At 34.8% G+C, this 21,561-nt stretch overlaps 1 protein-coding gene across 5 annotated transcripts in view; it reads right to left on the bottom strand.

Moving 5' to 3' along the window:
• LOC110659841 (lysine-specific demethylase JMJ25) overlaps positions 1-21,561 on the bottom strand; it is a 78,060-nt gene that overhangs the window by 47,927 nt on the left and 8,572 nt on the right. For 4 of the 5 annotated variants that reach the window (XR_009149502.1, XM_058148583.1, XM_058148585.1 and 1 more), the window contains exons 5-8: positions 8,552-8,615; positions 7,717-8,434; positions 5,895-6,224; positions 1,942-2,037 (exon numbers count right to left, since the gene is read on the bottom strand). Coding sequence is in view for 4 of the 5 variants with exons in the window: in XM_058148583.1 (XP_058004566.1) it covers positions 1,942-2,037; positions 5,895-6,224; positions 7,717-8,434; positions 8,552-8,615 (1,208 nt within the window). In the remaining variant the exon portion in view is untranslated. The remainder of the gene's footprint in view (positions 1-1,941; positions 2,038-5,894; positions 6,225-7,716; positions 8,435-8,551; positions 8,616-21,561) is intronic. The other variant, XM_058148582.1, reaches the window with a different exon arrangement.

Below are 21,561 nucleotides of genomic sequence, written 5' to 3'. Positions count from 1 at the left end.
ATCAACATAAACAATAAGCAGTGTGATCTTACCTCTACGGTGTTTTATGAATAGGCTATGATCGACATTGCTTTGATAGAACCCAAAGGAAATCATGGTCTTACTAAATCTGTCAAAACATGCTCTGAGTGACTATTTCAAGCCATATAATGCCTTTTTCAATTTACAGGCTTTTCCTGTTGTCTTTTCACCCTCAAACCCTAGAGGGATTTTCATGTATACTTCTTCTTCTAAACCTCCATACAAAAAGGCATTCTTCACATCAAACTGTTGTAGGTCCCATTCAAGGTTTGCAGCACATGACAGCAAGATCCTAATTGTATTCATTTTAGCAACCGATGCAAAAGTCTCCTAATAATCCACCCCATATGTCTGAGTAAATCCTTTTGCCACTAACCTGGCTTTATACCTTTTAATGGAACTATCTGTTTTATGTTTTACAGTGAACACCCATTTGCATCCAATCAGTTTCTTCCCCAGAGGAAGAGGTACAAGATCCCATGTCTCATTTTTGCCAAGGCCTTCATCTCTTCTACCATAGCTGCCTTCCATTTTGGATCAATATACGCTTCCTTCCAATCCTATGAAATAGAAATAGAAGAAACAGACAAGACATAGACTCTATAGGAAGGAGATAAAGAATCATAGGAAACAAACTTGGATATAGGATGTTTAGTGCAAGTCCTAACTCCTTTTCTGAGAGCAATGGGTATATCAAGATTATTAACAGAAATATTAGGAGTATTAGAAGGAGACTCACCACATAATTCTTTCGGCTCAGAATGTTCAAGAGCTGAATCCAGAGGTTCTGATTGATCAGTTATATTATGCTCAATGGTTGTATCTGTCTTGCTCCGACGAGTGTAAGTTCTTAAATCTAACCTATTCAATCTCTCTGTAGTTTGAGGTTGGGTTTAAGGAAATGATGGTGATGTTTTATCCACATCCTCAATATCCTTATCCTCAATGCTATGATTGGGTTCAAAAAACATCTCTCCCCGGACAGGTAAAAAAGTCACCCCTTCCTTATTATGCTCCCCCTGAAGAGGTGGCTGAAAATAAGGTTCATGTTCCCTAAAGGTAATATCTATACTTACAACGTATTTCTTAGAGGGAGGATGATAACATTTATAACCCTTTTAACTGCTAGAATAACCCACAAATACTCATTTTGGGGCTCTTGATTCTAGTTTCCCAACATTTGATCTATGAACAAAGCAAACACACCCAAAAACTTTCAGAGGAATAGTATAGAAATTCTTAGCTTTAAGAACTTCCAGAGGACTCTTAAAGTTTAGTGTATGAAGAGGCATTCGATTTATGAGACATGCTGCAGAAAGAACAGCATCCCCCCAATATGATGTGGGAAGGTTCATTGTAAACATAAGTAATCGGGCCACTTCAAGTAAGTGCCTATTTTTTCTTTCAAATACTCCATTTTGTGCACTTGTATTCACACAACTAGTTTGATGTAGGATCCCATGAGACTCTGAGTAAGACTGAAAGATTCTGTTTGTATACTCTGTCCCATTGTCAATTCTTAGAATTTTGACCTGTGCATGAAACTGCACGTAAATCATTTTATGAAATTGCTGAAAATAAGAAAAAACTCCATGTTTAGTTCTCATCAAATAAACCCAAGTCAACCTAGTGCAACAGTAAATAAAAGTGAAACCATTTATAACCAGATAAAGAGGTTGTTTGAGCAAAACCCCATACATCAGAATGGATGGTCAAAAAAGGAACCAAAGCTTTATTATTTATTGAAGGATAAGAATGTCTTGTGTGTTTGGCAAGTTCACAAGCATCACAAACTAACAATTCATATTTGCATTGTCTAAACAAAATGGGATATAACCTTTCTAAGGTTGAAAAAGAGGGATGTCCTAATCTCCTATGCCATTTAATGATCTCATGATCAGTTATTATTGAATTTCTTACCAAAGCTTTAGAGTTTGAGAAACTAGTACCGTCATCCAACAAATACAAGCCATCTTGCAATCTACCAGTGCCAATCATTCTCCCTATTTTCAGTTTCTGAAACACACAATGAGTAGGAAAAAAATCAATTTTGCAATTAAGGGCTTTAGCAATGGAGCTAACAGATAAAAGATTAATGAGAAAACTAGGCACATGCAAAACTGAGGTTAGATTTATAGTAGGAGTACAATCAACAGAACCTGTTCCAGAGATATTGGCTAAGGATCTGCCCGCTATGCGGACTTTTTTCTTTTCCTGAACATGGGGAATAGGTTGTAAATTTATTTGAAGAGCCTGTCACGCGCTTGTTTGTTCCAAAATCTGTAACCCAAAGTGATTTTTCATGATTGGCAAGAAAATCATTACCTAATTTAACAAAGTTAAAAGAGGCAACTGTGGTAGTTTGAGATTCTAGCTGTGACAGCAAACGCCTCAGGGATTGTACTTCTTCATTGGAGAGAATCCCAGTGGTGGCAGTAGAATTATTATTTTCAGAAAAATCCACTGTCTCATAAATATTTGCTTGTGGCCTTGCTAAACTCGTCTGTTTACCTCCAGGTCCTCCACGCCCTTTGGATGGGCGACCATATAGCTTCCAACAATGTTCTTTGGTGTGACGAGATTTTCCATAGTAATCACAATGTAAATGATCCTTATCTGATGGACCGTTAAGAGGGACATGTGATTGTTCTCGGGAGGATGCAGCTACTAATCCTACCCTGTCAGTAGGTAAAGAGTGGATCATGACACTCCTGCTTTCCTCTTGCTGTACATATGAATAAGTTTGTCTTAGGGAAGGCATGGGATCCTTACCAAGTACTTGGACCCAAATTTGATCATACTCTACATTTAACCCAGCAAGGAAATCATAGATCCACTCTTTTTCAATTAATTTTTGGAATTTAATAGTATCCGCAGTACAGGTGGCTTAAAAGTCTTGGTAATAGTCTAGTTCCAGCCACAAACCACTCAATTCAGCAAAGTATTGAGCAATGGTCATCTCACCTTGTTTCGTATTATGAACCTTATTCTGTATCTCATAAATCTATGCACCATTGCCCATTTGAGAATAAGTTTGGGACAAAGCACTCCAAATGGCAGCAGCACTATTTAAAAGCAGATATCCACGGGCAATATGGGGTTGCATTGAATTAATTATCCAGGACATTACAAGAGAATTCTCCGATTCCCATTGGCTATGAGCAAAACTACCCGTTTCTTTTGTTTCGTCTTCGATAACATATCCTTATAACCCTCTAGCTTGAATAAACAATAAACAGGATCTTGACCATGCAAGATAATTTGTACCGTCAAGCTTTACGAGGCTAATCTGTAGGGAAGGATTGTCATTCATTTGGTTTATTTTTGTTTTAGTCACACCCTTTTTTCCATCAGCCACTTTAATCAATCAAGCCACAAAACCCAGTAGCAATAAGCAAGAAAGAAGGGCAGAGTAGGCCAGCAGAACAAGAAAAGAATACCCAAAAAAAGGAAAGTGCAAACCAGGGTGTGCAAACCAGCTGAGCAGAGGCTCAACACTCCAGGGAGATCGTCGAAAACAGAAGTAGACAGAAAAGATCGCCTGAGGAAGCTCCACGCGCCGGCGCGTAACAAGTGGCCGAAAATTTGTATCGGCGCGTATGCACACACACGACACCGGACGGCGGCATTCTCTCTAGGAAAGGACCGATCGGCGGCTGGACTTCCTGTGCAGGCGGTGTAAGCCAACTCCTCCTTGAAACGTTGCCTAGAAGTTTGCCCAACTCTAAACCCTAACACTGTCAGTGATGGAAACACGCCGAAGAAGGTTGGCAGTGCTCTGATACCATGTTGAGAAGGATTCTCAATAAGAAAAAATTGTATTTTTGTGTATATTTATTTTGTACACTCTTCCTATTTATATACAATAGTCCTACATACAAAAGAAGTCTAGATATTCTCTGAAACTAATGAAAAGAAATAAGATAACTACAACTAGGAAAGAAGAAATTCAATCCTTTTAATTTACAGATTTACAATCTGGTAGAATTCCAACAACTACTGATTAAAATTTGAGTTCGAGCTAAGCTCATTTAACAAATGAGCCGAGTCGAGAGTAGCTTGCGAGCAGTTTAGTTCATTTACACCCTAGTTGTGTGTGCTTGTCATAAATATGATTTAATTTTCTTTATATGCAATTTTAGAAAAATTTTGATGTTAGTTAACTAATAAACCTTAAACTAATAGAAATTTTACACTAGAGAAAGTATAATAATACAACAAAATTAAGAAAACTAAAGTAAGGATCTAAATCAAAACTATGAAAACATTCAAAAGACAATTTCATTACATTCTACTTGTAAGTAAACAATTATTTATAAAAAATTAGGATCATATAAATATAATTTAATTAAAAAATTATTTTATTTTATTGGTTTTGGAAAAACGCGACTAATTATTGAAAGAAGGCCATCCACTTGCTAGGCATGCTTATAATTAAATATGAATAAATGGAAATATGAATCAGGGTCATGAATTTTAATGGAATATGAATTAATTAAATAATAAATTTGAATATATGAATATTCAACGTAATATCTTTTTTTTTTAAATCTCTCTGTTTCTTTAATTTGGAAATGTGATTATTAACCTAAGATGAGCATAGGTAGCTGACGATACCAACTAAAGTATTTTTAATAGAAATAGGGATTCAATAATAAAAATAGAATTAAGTATCAGCAATTTTAATTAAATTAAGGGTATTTTTGTTGGTTCACAAATTCACCCTCTCATTCATACTTTTATATATATTATAGATAGAATTTAGATTATAAATTATTATAGATATAAATTATAGAATTATAGTTTATACTATACACTAATTTTTTTAAGCACATATAATTATTTTTATTTCTTAATTATTATCTTTATAATTATTTTATAAATATTAAATTAATAATTTATATATTCATATTTTAAAAAAAAATTACTCATGAATCACAATATAATATATTATAAATTAAATGCATAGATAGAATATAGGTTAGCAGCTAGTCAATTATTTAAGTCTCGGGGTTTGTAATTTCCAGATTTTCTGCAAAATCTGTCCAGATATTTTGTAAGAGTCTTTTTTTAATTTGAGTCCTTATTGGTTTAGGTTAATAGACAACAAGTATTTTTCTTAGTTTTCTTTGGGAGTCCAAATCCTTAAGAGGATGAGAACTAGTTTTTAAGTCCAATGTTTTAACTTTTAAAGGTTTAAATCCTAGGAATTATGCTAGTAACGAGTGCATGAAGCAATTCAACCCTTGGTGTAATGCAAAGGAAATTTAGGCGGGAAGCCTTAAACACTAATTATTATTGTTCAACATCCCTTTGGCAATATCAACCGACATCCCCATGCTCTTATCATGTATTCCCTACTCACTTGTTTATTTAGGAAGGAAACTTACCTTCCTTGTACCTATATTAAATCGCTTAATCCACTCTTAATCACCCTCCATGATCAGTACACTTACACTCCCCATTTCTTCCACCAAAAGACTCTTAATTACTTCCCATCACCCAGCACATGCAAATGACCTCATTAGGATGCATGTTCTTCCAAGTTCCAGGCATGCCCCTCCCTAACTCATCCCTTCCTGTTGGGTATTACTTGTGCCCTACACTATTTTCCCCAATCCACTGACATTAAAAACCCTCCTATAAAAATGCCAATTTTGCCAAATTGGTTGAGCTACAATTTCTTTACATAAAACAGTTTGACCTTATTAGTTGCCTTTTTCCTCCAATTCATTTAGTTCCTAATTGGCAGTGTTATACATCAAATGCATGAGCAGGACTTTTGCTGAAGCTACTCCCATTCCATTTAAGTTCAAATTCTAGTTACAGGAAACAAAAACTATAAAAGAGAAGGGAAAAAAAACTGAACTTACTGCATCAGACATGTCACAATGAAGCTTGGTAACAGAATCTCCACGTCCAAGCTCTTGAGCACAACCGTAAGCAATATATGTCTTTGGCCCCATATCTGGCTTCAACGACTCCTTAGGTAATCGGACAGCAAGGTTCAAAGGTCCTTTATGAGGATGTGTGTACTCCTTAAAGGGCAAACAAAATGTAAATTCAGCACCATGTCGTGGCATAAGTTCATCAAACATAGTAGATGGAGGCCAGTCTTTCAATTTCAGTATCTGAGGCCACATCTTTGTGTCAAACCGACCGTCCAAGTATCCGGTAAAGAATTGGTGAACATTAATATCTACCTGCATATCGTCAAGAATTCATCATCACTAGCTAGGATTGTAACTTGCAGCGGTAACATTACAATAGGACAATATACTTATAATGTCGGGACAAAAAGAAAAAAGCAGCAGTAACTAACAAGGGGACAAAGTGCTAATCATAAAAGCATCTGTATTTGTCACCTCATACAGGAAAGAATTTATGTTTCCAATAATGGTGCTAGAAGGCTTAGGTCAAAGAGGAATAAAAATTTAGAAGCCAATAATGGGAAAAAAAATTCACAATCAGTATATATAAGGAACAAAACCTTAATAAAGGAGCACTATAGTATATCCCAATTTTTTACCACATGATTCTCCAACCTGACATGGCACAACAGCCTTTACCTCCCCATGCTAAAAACTCACTTATAGATGTGGGTTATCATTAATAAATGGCATTAAATAGTTCATGCAGATGAAAGATAATAATGCAAATAATTACATAAATTTATTGCTAGAATTACATACCATTCACATGCTGGAACCATTCACTTATGCTATAATTGGATACTAAAATTTGAAATAAGGTACTTAGATTTGATTTTAGTATAAATTGTTGATAAATTGTGATTTTCAACAATTAAGAACTTTTTTTAAGTGGATTCCAAATAACACCATTTTATAAAACACTTCAAATCCACACTTAAATAATATGTTATCCATACCTATGAGCCTAGTATAAATTCATGACTTTAATCAATTAAAGAAAATTTATAATTTTATCACATTCAAATCTCACATTTAAATTTTTCATCCAAACACAAAGTTAATGAAAAATATTACACAATTATGCAAAAGGAAAAAATAATCAACATGCACATTGTTGAAAAGCACATCAAGTTTTTTATTAAAATTCGATAAACATGTGGCAAAACTGTGTGTGTGTGTGTGTGTGTGTGTGTGTGTGTGTGTGTGTGTGTGTGTGTGTATTTTGAACTAGCCCTTTTAAGGAAAATAAGATGCATTTCAAGAAAAGCAATCTACCTCAATTTCTAGAATGGGGACAAGAGACTTGGCTTCTAAGGAATTTTCGAGGGTCATTGATGATTAACTTTATGTCTTCAAATCAATTTTTAAACACTTGAAACTCATTGAAGAAATAATATCACTCCAAGACAAGATAAAATCAAAGTGCATACTAGCACATCACCATAAAGACAACAAAGCTTCTGTACCTTTTCTTTTAGAAACATGTTTTGATGGCAGGATGTGCAAACGATCACATCACCATAAAGATAGCAAGCTCCACCAAACTATTATTAAGGCTGAAGCTTTGTCAGAAACTAAAGTGTTCCATACTAGAACACAACCACAATTAAAGACATAAAAATCCTCTCTTTGCAGATTATGCATTAACACTCTTGATGAATATCAGAACGAAATATTATGACTAAACGCAAACATTACACCAAGTAATTATGTTAGCAACATTTTCTTTAGTGTATTGCAACAAATGATGAACCACACTGACCTCACACCATGCTAAACATTCAATGGCCTTCACATCCAAAAGTGTGTCACGTTTTTCATTTCTTATCTGGCGGAAGGCACGCCACATGACCGTTGGCTCCCAACTTAAGCCAGTTCCAGTTTCAAGAACATTACTAACTACCACAGGTTCAGCTCTCATCCAATGGTATTGAAAATGCTTCAAATCCTCCTCTTTGATATTGATGGCCCTTGGATAGTATAAATAATTGTCATCAGAATTCTCTCGAGATGCTGCTTTTAGCAACTCATTACTTCCCATGTCAACATCCCCTAAGGAATTAAAACATGCACATCGCTCAACAGGAGTTGTAGCCATGTCAAGTTCATATCTTCGTGCAACATCTTCTGCTCTCTTCATTAACTCTAGAGCCCAATTTCCTGAGAACAAACATTTCAATTCCAGGTTGCTAAAACCGCAACGACAAACAATGCTTCCATCTTCATTTTTTTTCCATCCAAAGTTTGACCTTGGAGGATCCTTAGAGCTAGTTCCAAGTAACACCTCATCTTGTAAAATAACTTCACTCTTTCCGCCATGTAAATAATCAAACCCTCTGTTAATATACTCCACAACCAGCTCTTGGCCTCCACCATTTAGGTGTCCGTCACGAATCTCCCAACAACAGATAAGGCAAAGATCAGAAAAGCAGTTTGAACAACTTCTGTGATAATCAAAGATGGAGGTTCTACAGTTGTCGCTGCAATAAAATAAAATAAAAAAGAGGGACAAGGGAAAAGAGAGAGAATGAAAAACATGATTTAATACCAAAGTTTTAGGGAAAGTAGAAAAATATGACACCTAGAGAAGGCCTTACCAATAAATGCGTTCATCCGTAGGACAATTAGCATTTTGTATCTGTAACTCTGCAAGTGATACACCTGCACAAATGAAATTTGTCATTTCACAATGTCAAATACAACATTTCTCACACAAGCCCGCAAGCTAACTTAAACATTCATACATGGGCAGAAGTTCAGCAAATCAAATTTGCTGCATCCACCCTCTTCTCCAAAACAAGCTCAGAAACATTCATGTTCATACAATAAAAATTAAAAATTAAAAAAAAAATCAATATGAATATGTTACATATAGAAGAAAAGTCAACTAGAAAAATGGAGGGGAAAAGCTGTTAACTGAGAATCATTTTGTTAGGGGCAGTTAGTAGAGTATCCAGCTGTGCCTGTTAGTTCTGGAGGGAATACATAGGAATTGGTGTATAAAAAATGATGAAAAACTCATAACTAACTCATTCCAAGATCCTTTAATAAAATCTCTATCTTTTTGGTGTGTTCATATTCTATATAGGTTTAGGGCATAATTTGCATGAGTTTCATTCATTTTTTATCATGTTTTAGTTACTTTTTATGAGTTCTAGTTTATTACTTCTTTCTTGCTTAATTTAAGTTTTAAATGATTATTTTTTTTACTTTTACAGGGTTAATTTGTTGCTTAGGAGAATTCATGCATTCAATGAGAAGGAATGACACTTAAATTCATTGTTCAGAAGGCGTTCAGACAGACCGTTCCACAAAAGATGGTTTTTGGATCAAATTTCAGAAGTGCAGAATTACACACCCTGATGGTGTGTAAACTTCCATGGGAGCGTAAATCACCTGTGCAATTTACCCTTGGGTGGTGTAAAATGCCTATGTGAATTTAAAGTGAAGCAGAAGGTTACACACGGGCCTGTAAATTGGCCTAAATCACACACCCATGCTAAGGTCAAAGACAACACTTAAAAGACGGGTTTTTCTTCCTTTCTAGTGGTTTTTGGGAATCTTCTAAGCTATTTGGGACTCCAACTTAGGGTTTCCAAAAGGGAGTTGTTACACATTATAGTAAAAGTAGAAGGAATGTTAGGAAAGTAGTGTAACTGCTTTTGGAGGGAAATACCTAAAATAGTTCAGGTTTGATGTTAGTTTTGGATGTCTGAATCTGTTAGAGAGCAGTTACTGCTGTGTGTATAAAGGGTCAGCTCATACCTGTATGGATTCATTCAAGATTCATTTCAATAATATACTCTCTTCTCTTCTGTAAACCTCTGTTCTCTTCTCTTCTCATCTCATTTCTCTATTCTCTTCCCATCTCATTCTTTTCTCTTCTCATCTAATTCTTTTCTCTTCTCATCTCATCTTTCTTCTCTGTTCTGAGTTCCAATCTCTGTTATCAGATCTGATCCATAACAGGAATAAAAGGGGAGATGGTCTCTAACACAAGGGGGAGCCAATTTTCCAAAAGAAATCAAAGCAAATATTCAAGATTGAGAAGAAATCTGCAATTTTCTACATGAGGGAGTTCAACTGAAGTTCCAAAAGCTCAAAACTGCAATTCTCATATAGGTTTTCCTATTCTTATTATTCTTATATCTTGTTTCCTTTCTTTGACACAATTGGTTGATATTCTCACCATGAGTGAGCGCATATTTCAATTCTTGGATTAGGAATGTATCACTTTCAATTTAATTATGGATTTGTTCTGATTTTTATTCAATAAAATTAGGGATTATTTACTTTGATTGATTATCTTGTGTTCTTAACACTTGCTATGTGTTGGTACCCACTTGGCATTGATTTTAGATGCCAAATGGAGAACTAAAAGGTGAAAATTAGTATTAGATGAACATGATTTTGAACCTAGAATTCTTGACCTAGAAATAGGCTAGAATTTTATAAGGAATTTTATGATTAATAACAAAACTTAATTGGGTTTTAATTGACTTAAATACCACAAAAGTAAGGTTTAATTTAATTAAGACACAACTTAAGTTCCTTGAGAAAAGACTTTGGATAATCTAGGATTAATCTCCTTCAAAGCGGTAATTTCCCACTAATTGAATGTATAAATTTCAACAACTATCCCTCAACTTATGAGATTGTACCACCGTAGTTTCTCAACTTAAAAATGTAACATAAAATACCTTCAACTTTTAAATTTTGTATAGCAAAATTCCTCTAACCTCTAATAATTTTTTTCCCAATTAAACGATGATGGTGACAAATCCAATATGGCGCTTAGTCAACATTTCTCTCCTCTCTCTCAAGCCACATGTAACAAGACCATCTTTCAACTTTGCTAGTTGTAATATCATTGTCCTTCAACTTTGTGGATGGACTAAGGATCATCTTTTGCAATTTGGAGATACTCGAATGTCCTAGTCAACTATGTTGAGGATAAAAAAGTGGCATCAAAAGTAAATGCAACAAGTGGTTTTGGGTTGGACAGCTAATACAAGCCCTGTGACTCATGTCCTATTTCAATCATCTTCCCTGAACCCCAACCTACCAAGAACAAAATCAGCCAAAAAAGTTACATAACAATTTAAGTGTTTGGTTAATTTACTACTAGATATCAAATTATATGAACACTTAAGCGCAAACAAAACTAAAGTTAAAGGTAAAGATGGAAAAGGGTGTGCCCCACCTATTCCTTTAACCACAATTTTTGATCCAACAACTAGGGTAACATTGCAAAAGGTTGATGGAGAATTAAGAATAGAGAAACAACTTTTACTACCGGAGATGTGATTGGAGACACCATAGTCAAAAATCCATGACCCAATAGATGAAGACTGTGTCAGATAAGCAAATGAATTACCCAGAATGGGTTGCAAAGGATGAGAATGTTGTTTTGATGTTTGGCACCGCAAATAGTCATCATAATCAACTCCAGTCAGAGTAACAAAATACAGTGCCCGGTCCATGGAGGTAAGAGGCCATCATATTAGTTGTAGGAGAAGGTCGATTAGTATGGCGAGGAGGTTTACTATGAAGTGACCGACATGTATCTCTGTGTGTCTTGCCTTGTCACAATATGTACAATGCTTTGAACTCTTTCCTTTCCCCTTTTTTGTACCCATTCTGTTGATTATTAGACTATACTTCCACTATAGAAGTCATTAGGTATTACCTCATTAGCAATTAAAGAGATGTGAAGAAGCCTAGCCGAAACATCTTCCAGGGTTTGGCGGCAGAGAAAGGCTTGGCATTCAGGCGAGCTGCCGATGGTGTGGCACGTAGTGGTTTTAGTATGCCCCGCCAAAACAGCTCTCTTCTATCTCAATGTGTGTGCATCGCGCGATGGATGTAAAGAAGTAGACCATTATTTCAGCAATAATGAGCCAAGCTAGTCTTTGTAGTGAATCCCCTGTTAAGTAGTCATGCATTATGGAGAAAGATTTATTTCATATAATGAGACCAACGGAATGCAAATTCAGCAGTGTAGTCTCATTCCTGAAGCTTTGGGTGATTCTATTCTCTCTATTACAAGATTCATAGCAATTTTATGGTCATGCCAATTAAACAAATAAATCTTCGCCCTCCCCTTATCAGTAGCATCTAGGTCATATTGCCAATAACAAGACTAGTGAGACTTTGATCTTGAAATGATCCAAGGTCTGATCGTAGTCCAATTAGAGCAAGAACCGTGAAAATTTTCTCTCTGTCATTCCTAATCACTTAAATTATCTATGAGAGGCATAAGGGAATTAAATTCATCTCTGAGGGTCTCTACCTGCCCTAAGTAGCTTGCCATACCTTGATAGTCCTGTTGCAAGTGAACAATATCAGACACAACTTCATAAATGTGATGTCTATCGTTCGTGCATAATGCTCTAGCTTTGGTCCAAACTTTGCAGCATGTTTTATAGTGTTGAAACAAACTATGTAATTTGGGATCAAAAGATTGCCATAGTAGACTGCAAAGTTGTGCATCTACTTTTGTCCATGTTGCACGATCAAGAGATGCAATATCCATAGAATTCTTAAAAAAGTTCATCATACCCTTGACCCATGAACCATAATTCCGCTAAGGCTCCATGTTGCACGATCAAGAGATGCAATCTCTATACAATTCTTAAAAAAAGTTCATCATACCCTAGACCCATGAACCATAATTCCACCAAGGCTGCCCAAGAAACATGATTATTACTACCTTACAACTTTACAGTATTAATTGTTGGAAAGGGGGTAATTGAAGAGAAAATTTGGTTTTTCAATAATTGGGTTTGAGGTGTTTTCTCTCATTTTTTTTTTTTACAGCGAAAGAAAAGAAGGTACTATTTAAGAAAGGTGTAGGTATTCAGGTACTTTTTAAAAAAGGGTTTAGGAGACTTGGGATTCCACTGCAGTTGATGCACCAGGATGTTAGTAGTATGCCCTAGAGCATATCATTTAGTATGTATCTTGTACATATTTTTAATAATAAAAGGCATTTCCACTTTTCCGTTTACATAATATATTTATGTGTAATAGAAAAGGTCCATTGATATTTTGTTAGAAATATTATTCTTAAGTTGTTAAGAATATGAGTGACAATATTTCTAGCACAAAGTATCATAAATAGGTTCACAATCGAGGATACTTCATAATAAGGACATGACTTATCCAGAAAGATTGTATTCATGTTTGTTCCCAAGTTATTTATATGAGATATAAATAAGATGGAATGGTGAGTCTCATGCCATATAACAAACATGATAGGCACTTATAAATGATAAGTAGGCCGAACCAGTGACACTTATGACAAGCACATGGAGTTTACTCTTGTCAATGTTTTGTCATAAATCATATCAGTGCATATAATCTTTAGACCTGAGATAGCACAGTTATCTTGTATATAGGTAGTTTGAGTTTGATACTGCTTTCATACTTGTACTCTGTATGGGTATATGGGCATGTGTTGGCTCCTACTAGTTATATATGGAAGTAGGTGTTGATCAAGATGGAATCTGTTCCTCTAAGTAAATAGAGATAAAATCCTATGTTCATTTAATTGTTCTTGATGTTTCAAGTTCTGGCAGACAGATAGATTTATTCGTAAAAGAGTTTACGATGAGAAAAATCTTTTAATCAAGAACTGGAATTAAAAGAGAACATAATATTCATAGCAAATGGAGTTTGACATAAACCATGACTCGGCTTGAGTTGGGATTTTTGTGAGAGAGATTCTAGTGCATGGTAACATATGATTATAGGTTCATTTAAGGTAAATCTTATTACTAATTGGGTGGCCATGGCATGCTATGCTAGGTGTTAACCATGGTCTATGAGGTTCATAAAATGATTTAGAGAAATCATTTATGGTAAGAAAGAGTTCTGATGATATTAAGAGTTGATATCATGTCTCATTGCCAATTAGTGATGAGCCTAGTAAGTCACACACATACACAAGTTATCACCTATTTAAATATGATTTAATTAATTAATTAAAGAGTTTAATTGATTAATTAAATAGATTTGGTTTGCAATTAAATTGCAAAGTCCCTAGCATGACTTGAAACCAAATCTAGATTATTGGATGTGTAGTATAAATTAAATTTATATTTAAAGTGTTTAAATATGAATTTAATTGATGAGAAATTAATTAATAGAGATTAATTAATTAATTTATATTTGATATAAATTAATTAGAAGAAGAAAATAATTATTTTGGGTTAAGAACTCAAAATTAAGACACAGGGGCATTTTGGTCATTTCACAGTGTGACACGTGGCACCATGAGATGGTGACACATGGCATAACACATAAGATTGCCAAATGTTTTTTAATCATGTAAAATGATTAAAATCAAGATTAAATATAGGTTTGACACTTGGCACAATGTGATTGGGTCACTTAAACCTAGAGCTAATCAAAAGGTGACATGTGGCTAGGGCTTAATGTGTTAACCTAGCTATTTAAGTGTGGTTATGAAAAGAAAACATAACCAGCAGCCTCTCCTCTCAATTGTCACGCCACTTTGAGCCTCTCCAGCTATTTCTCTTCATCTCTCATCAATTCAAAGAGATTAGCCATCAATCTCTTGAATTAAGAACACTAGAAATTGTTTCTAGTGTCCTGTTTACATCTCTAATCTCTTAAAAGGCAAAACTTGAATTTCTAATTAATAGAAAAGGATTTAGAAGCTGTTCAAGAGCTGTCATAGGTGTTCTTGGTGTGGACAAGCTAGAGGGACAACATTTGGTGTCCTGAAAACAAATCTCAAAGGCGCAGACACGCTGCAGTGCATCAAGAGGTTAGTGTAATCGTTCTTGATTTAATCTAGGGTTCTAAAATTAATCTGATTTAATTTTAAAATCTTAAATGGCAAATACAGATCCAAAAACATATTAAAAGAGTTTTAATATGTTGTTTATCATTGAAATCAAATAGATAAAAATAAATCTTGCATGATGCATGTGACCCTAGGTGAAAATTTTTGAATTCAATGGTATAATCTTGTGTTTTTCACGCTTCCGTTCCTTCAATTGGTATCAGAGCCACTATATTTGTCATTTAGATTGTTGATTATATAATTTAATTGTGTGTTTGATCATGAGATCAAGAGATTCATTGCTGGTTGGATCATGAGGTGTGGCGGCATACATGGTGAAGCCACCATTGGTGGCGGCAACAATGGTTCCATTGGTGGTTCAAGTTTTTGCTTTTAATTCTACAATTATTGTATGATCTAAGGCCTATTCTTTGACTAATTAAAGTGTTTAATTAGTTGTTTTAATCACACAATTAAATTATGATTCAAATCAGAATTTTAAAAATTGTTTGAATGTGATTCAAATCTGAATTTTAAAAGTTGTTTGAATGTGATTCAAATCTGAATTTTTAAAGTTGTTTGAATCATATTTAAATCTGATTTTTTAAAATTGATTCAATAAAATTCAGATCTGATTTTTTTAAAAATATTTGAATGTGATTCAAATCTGATTTTTTAAAAAATGTTTGAATGTGATTCAAATCTGAATTTTTGAAGTTGTTTGAATGTGATTCAAATCTGAATTTTTAAATTTGTTTGAATGAGATTCAAATCTGAATTTTTAAATTTATTTGAATCATATTCAAATCTGGATTTTTAAGTTGAATATGAGATATTCAATTTAATTTAAGTATGTATGTTTTATTTAATTGTTAAATAGTGATATGCATGATGGATGATCATGGACTATAAAAGACCAATGTGATTGGATTTATTTCTTTTATGTTTCTTTGAGATTGTAAATTAATTAATTTATTTTAATTTATTTTGGGCATGTATTATTAAGTTTGTAATATTTTTGGGTTGTAATTTCATTTATTTAAGTTCTTGTAAATTCGCCTTGGTATACCAAGGATTACTATGTAATATTGGATTGCAAGAAGTTCAAGGAGGTCAAGAGCATTGGTGGGACCAGTGGGAGGAATTCAATATCAAGTGTTGATTATGTACTCCTTCAGCAACTCTTGTAAAATGAATGAATGAAATGCACCTAGGAATGCCCTGATTCAATTCTTGGTGGCTCAGAATTGAATCCCTTAGAAAGTCCATGATCATACCATATTTACTGCTTATCTATGAATACATGAGATGTATGGGAATGTATGCAATTATATGATATATGCATGCTAAATGGATAATGTGCAAAGTGAGACCTTAATAGTAATTAGGATGGCTATAAAATCTTCCAAACAAATGATTAAGTTGGAAATGGTATAATTAAAGTAATTATAACATAAGCCCTCCATTGGGGCAATTATTTTAAGAAATTTTAAATAGTTGCATGAGATGCAATTAATTTAAGAGATTTTCTTATGAATAATTATTAAGCATGAGATGTTGTAAATATGTAAATGGTTTGGTGGCCAATATTGGATGTACCTGAGGACATTAAAATTATTTGGATAATTACTGGCTCAATGGGATCAACTTAACTAATACAAGATAAGTCAATAATGGATGTACCTGAGATTTTGAGCATTAGGGGCTAGGTAAAGGATTGAACCTCACATGAAATGTGATGGGCAAGGAGTTGCTCACTTATAGTTTATTGTAATTCCAATAATGGATGTACCTGAGGATGATCAATAGAATTATAAGAATTCAATCACCCACTAGAAATCCATCCAACTAGGATTTCCGTTTTCTACTTTGGAAGTGTAAGATTCGCTAAGTTAGTGAGAGGACCAATTTGATTAAAAGACCATAATCATTTTGGTTAATTACATGATACATTTACTAATTAATCTGGTTATTTTCTGCAGTTAATTTTCTGATAAAAATGAGCACAAAACAACCACCACCATATATTCTTGCAAGAATACTTAATCGCAATAGGTTGACAGGACCTAATCTCTATGATTGGCTAAAAAATTTGAAACTTGTCCTGAACCTTGAACATATAGGATATGTTCTAGACTCAAATGTTCCTGGTCCCTTACCTCCAGAGGCCACACAAGAGGAACATGAAACTTTGGACAAGTGGAAGGAGCATAATATGAGAGCTAAGTGTTACATGCTTGCTTCCATGAGTAATGAGTTACAGAAGCAGCATGGAAACATACAGAGTGCAAGAGAGATCCTCCTTCACCTACAAGAGTTGTATGGTGAGCACAGCAGAAATGCTAGGTATGAAATATCTAGGCAGCTATTCCGCATGAGGATGTCTGAGGGACGAATGTTGGAGATCATGTCTACAAGATGATTCGACTGATTGAGCAGTTGGAACATCTTGACTTCCACATGGATTTCCAACTACTAACGGATTTGATCCTTCAATCCCTTCCTGAGTCTTTTGGGAATTTTGTGACAAATTTTCATATGACTAAACAGGAATGCACCTTAGCTGAATTACTCAACATGCTGGTTATTGCCCAAAAGAATATGCAAGGCAATAAAGGAAAAGAGGTAACTTTGGTTGCATCTTCTTCTGCTGGAAAGTCCAACAAGAAGAAGGGCAATAAGAAAAAGAAACCTCAGATTCCTGGTCCTTCCAAGAAAATAGCTAAACAAAAAGGGAAGACTAAAGCTGATGAAAGGCAAAGGAAAGTGTTTCCACTGCCAAAAAGGATGGGCACTGGAAAAGGAACTGCCCAGAGTATCTTGCTTCTCTGAAGGACAAGAAGGATACACCTTTGGAAGGTATGTCGATATCTTGTTATTTAGATTCTGATGATACTTATAGTTCATCTACAGCTTGGGTTTTAGATACTGGTGCCAGTTCTCACATTTCTAATGATATGCAGGAACTAGCAAGCGATGGCGACTTGCATTCTCAAGATATTAGAGTCCGGATTGGCAATGGCTCAACTGTTGAAGCTTTAGCCATAGGATCTAAATCTTTTTACATGTTTGGACATGTTTTGTGTTTGGATAATATTTTATATGTACCTGATGCTTTTAAGAACATCATTTCTATATCTAGTTTAACTAGAAATGGCTATGAATTTCAGTTCACAGATGATGTTTGCAATATTTATTTTGAAAATAAATATGTTGGTTCGGGTTATATGAATGATGGTCTTTATTATTTGGATAATAATGACAAACACAAATTGAATGCAAGTGATCTAAAAGAATACAATGCCATGGTGAAAACCAACTCAAGTTCAAAATATATTTGGCACTTAAGGTTATGTCATGTTGCAGAAGATAGGATTGCAAAATTGGAGAAAATGGGGATTCTATCCTCATTGGGCTCTGAGCCTACTCCAACTTGTGAATCTTGCCTTCAGGGCAAAATGACTAGATCACCCTTTATTGGACAAAGGCTAAGAGCTGAAAATATTTTGGAGCTAATACATAGTGATGTATGTGGTCCATTTAAAGAAATGGCTAGAGGGGGCTTTCATTATTTTATTACCTTTACTGATGATAAATCAAGGTTTGGGTATTTGTATTTGATGAAATACAAACATGAATCTTTTGAAAAATTCAAAGAATTTAAATCTGAAGTAGAAAATCAAACAGGAAAGAGTATTAAAGCTCTTCGATCAGATCGTGGAGGTGAATATTTGAGTACTGAATTTGATGAATACTTGAGAGAGCATGGCATTGTTTCTCGGTGACTCCTCCGAGAGCATACGGCTGAATGGTGTATCTGAAAGGAGAAATCGTACCCTATTGGATATGGTACGTAGTATGATGAACTATACTGATATGCCAATCTCCTTTTGGGGATTTGCATTAGAATCAGCTTTATATATTCTGAATAAGATTCCATCAAAATCAGTTTCTTCCACACCTTATGAGATATGGCATGGAAGAAAACCAAGTCTTAAGCATGTTAAGATTTGGGGTTGTCCAGCTTATATCAAAAAGCTGAACACTGATAAATTGGAGACCAGATCAGAAAAAGGTCGATTTGTTGGATATCCAAAAGATAGTTTTGGATATTATTTTTATTTGCCTACTTCACAAAAGGTTGTAATAAGTAGAGATGCCACATTTCTTGAACAACAGTTTGTTCAAGAAGGAGGCAAAGGAAGGCAAATAGAGTTAGAATTAGAGAATTCTGACCAACCAACAGATCAGATGGATATAGATCCATCTAGTCAACCTATACCCATTGATGAAACATCTACAATTTGTTCCTCGTAGGACAACTGTGGTATCTCACCCACGGTGAGATATGTTTTTCTTCATGAAGAAGAACAAGAGTTGTCTACTCATGAAGAAGTAGATCATGGAGATGATCCAATTACCTATGAAGAAGTTATATCTGATATAGACTCTTCAAAATGGATTGATGCTATGAAATCCGAGATTGATTCCATGTATAAGAATCAAGTTTGGGATCTTGTTGACCCACACAAGGTATTGTACCTATAGGGAACAAATGGGTTTTCAAGAAGAAAATTGGTTCTGATGGAAAGGTAGAGACCTATAAGGCAAGGCTAGTAGCGAAAGGGTTTCGCCAAAGGCAAGGAATAGACTATGAGGAGACTTTCTCACCTATTGCCATGCTTAAATCAATTAGGATTTTATTAGCAATAGCTGCATACTATGATTATGAGATTTGGCAGATGGATGTCAAAACAGCTTTTCTCAATGGATACATTGAAGAAAACATTTTCATGGAACAACCTAGGGATTTGAATCCCAAGATGGTTCCAAGGTATGCAAGCTAAAGCGATCCATTTATGGGTTGAAACAAGCTTCGAGGAGTTGGAACATCCGTTTTGATGAAGCCATTAAATCTTTTGGTTTTATCAAAAATGAGGATGAGCCATGTGTATATAAGAAGGTTAGTGACAGTGCTATCACTTTCCTTGTCTTATATGTGAATGACATACTGTTGATGGGTAATGATACAGGTATGTTGACGACTATAAAGGTATGGTTGTCAAATACATTCTCCATGAAAGACTTAGGGGAGGCAACCTATATTCTTGGGATTCGCATCTATAGAGATAGAGCGAAAAGAATAATTGGTTTATCCCAAAGTCTATACTTGGAAAAGGTGTTAAAGAGGTTTAACATGCTTGATTCCAAGAGAGGATTGTTACCAGTGAGCCATGGTATCCACCTTTCTAAAGAGATGTCTCCAAAGACACCTGAAGAAAGAGATAAGATGGCCAGGATTCCATATGCTTCTTCTATTGGAAGTTTAATGTATGCAATGTTGTGTACTAGGCCGGATATCGCATATGCTGTTAGTTTGACTAGCAGGTATCAATCCAATCGAGTTTGGAACATGGATAGCTGTCAAGAATATTCTTAAGTACTTGAGAAGAACTAAGGATTTATTCTTGATTTATGGAGGTGGAGACTTGCAATTGGATGGTTATACTGATTATGATTTCCAATCAGATATCGATGATAGAAAATCTACCTCTGGATATGTGTTCATTTGTAATGGAGGTGCGATCGGTTGGAAGAGTTCCAAGCAGAGCACATTGCAGATTCCACTCGAGGTGAGTATATTCTTTGCATCAAATCTTTGCAAAAGAAGTCATTTAGATAAAGAAGTTCGTGTGAGAACTTACAGTAGTTCCTTCCATTGAGTCGCCGGTTCCATTACCTGTGACAACAATGGAGCGATCATACTGAGCTAAGGAACCAAGGTCTCACGAGAAATCCAAACACATAGAATGGCGCTACCACATTATCGGAGAAATAGTTGGGCGGCGATGTAGCCATGCAGAAAATAGCATCGGTGAAAATCCAGCTGATCCATTCACTAAGCCTATGTCACAGACTCAGTTAGACCGACATCTTGAGAAGATAGGTCTAAGATATTGTAATGAATGGCTCTAGTGCTAGTGGGAGATTGTTAGTAGTATGCCCTAGAGCATATCATTTAGTATGTATCTTGTACATATTTTTAATAATAAAAGGCATTTCCACTTTTCCATTTACATAATATATTTATGTGTAATAGAAAAGGTCCATTGATATTTTGTTAGAAATATTATTCTTAAGTTGTTAAGAATATGAGTGACAATATTTCTAGCACAAAGTATCATAAATAGGTTCACAATCGAGGATACTTCATAATAAGGACATGACTTATCCAGAAAGATTGTATTCATGTTTGTTCCCAAGTTATTTATATGAGATATAAATAAGATGGAATGGTGAGTCTCATGCCATATAACAAACATTATAGGCACTTATAAATGATAAGTAGGCCGAACCAGTGACACTTATGACAAGCACATGAAGTTTACTCTTGTCAATGTTTTGTCATAAATCATATCAGTGCATATAATCTTTAGACCTGAGATAGCACAGTTATCTTGTATATAGGTAGTTTGAGTTTGATACTGCTTTCATACTTGTACTATATATGGGTATATGGGCATGTGTTGGCTCCTACTAGTTATATATGGAGGTAGGTGTTGATCAAGATGGAATCTGTTCCTCTAAGTAAATAGAGATAAAATCCTATGTTCATTTAATTGTTCTTGATGTTTCAAGTTCTGGCCAGACAGATAGATTTATTCAGAAAAGAGTTTCTGATGAGAAAAATCTTTTAATCAAGAACTGGAATTAAAAGAGAACATAATATTCATAGCAAATGGAGTTTGACATAAACCATGACTCCAGCTTGAGTTGGGATTTTGTAACAGAAAG

Source organism: Hevea brasiliensis, chromosome 6 (genome assembly GCF_030052815.1).
Source record: "Hevea brasiliensis isolate MT/VB/25A 57/8 chromosome 6, ASM3005281v1, whole genome shotgun sequence".
Lineage (NCBI taxonomy): Eukaryota > Viridiplantae > Streptophyta > Magnoliopsida > Malpighiales > Euphorbiaceae > Hevea > Hevea brasiliensis.
This window is presented reverse-complemented; position numbering and strand designations above follow the sequence as displayed.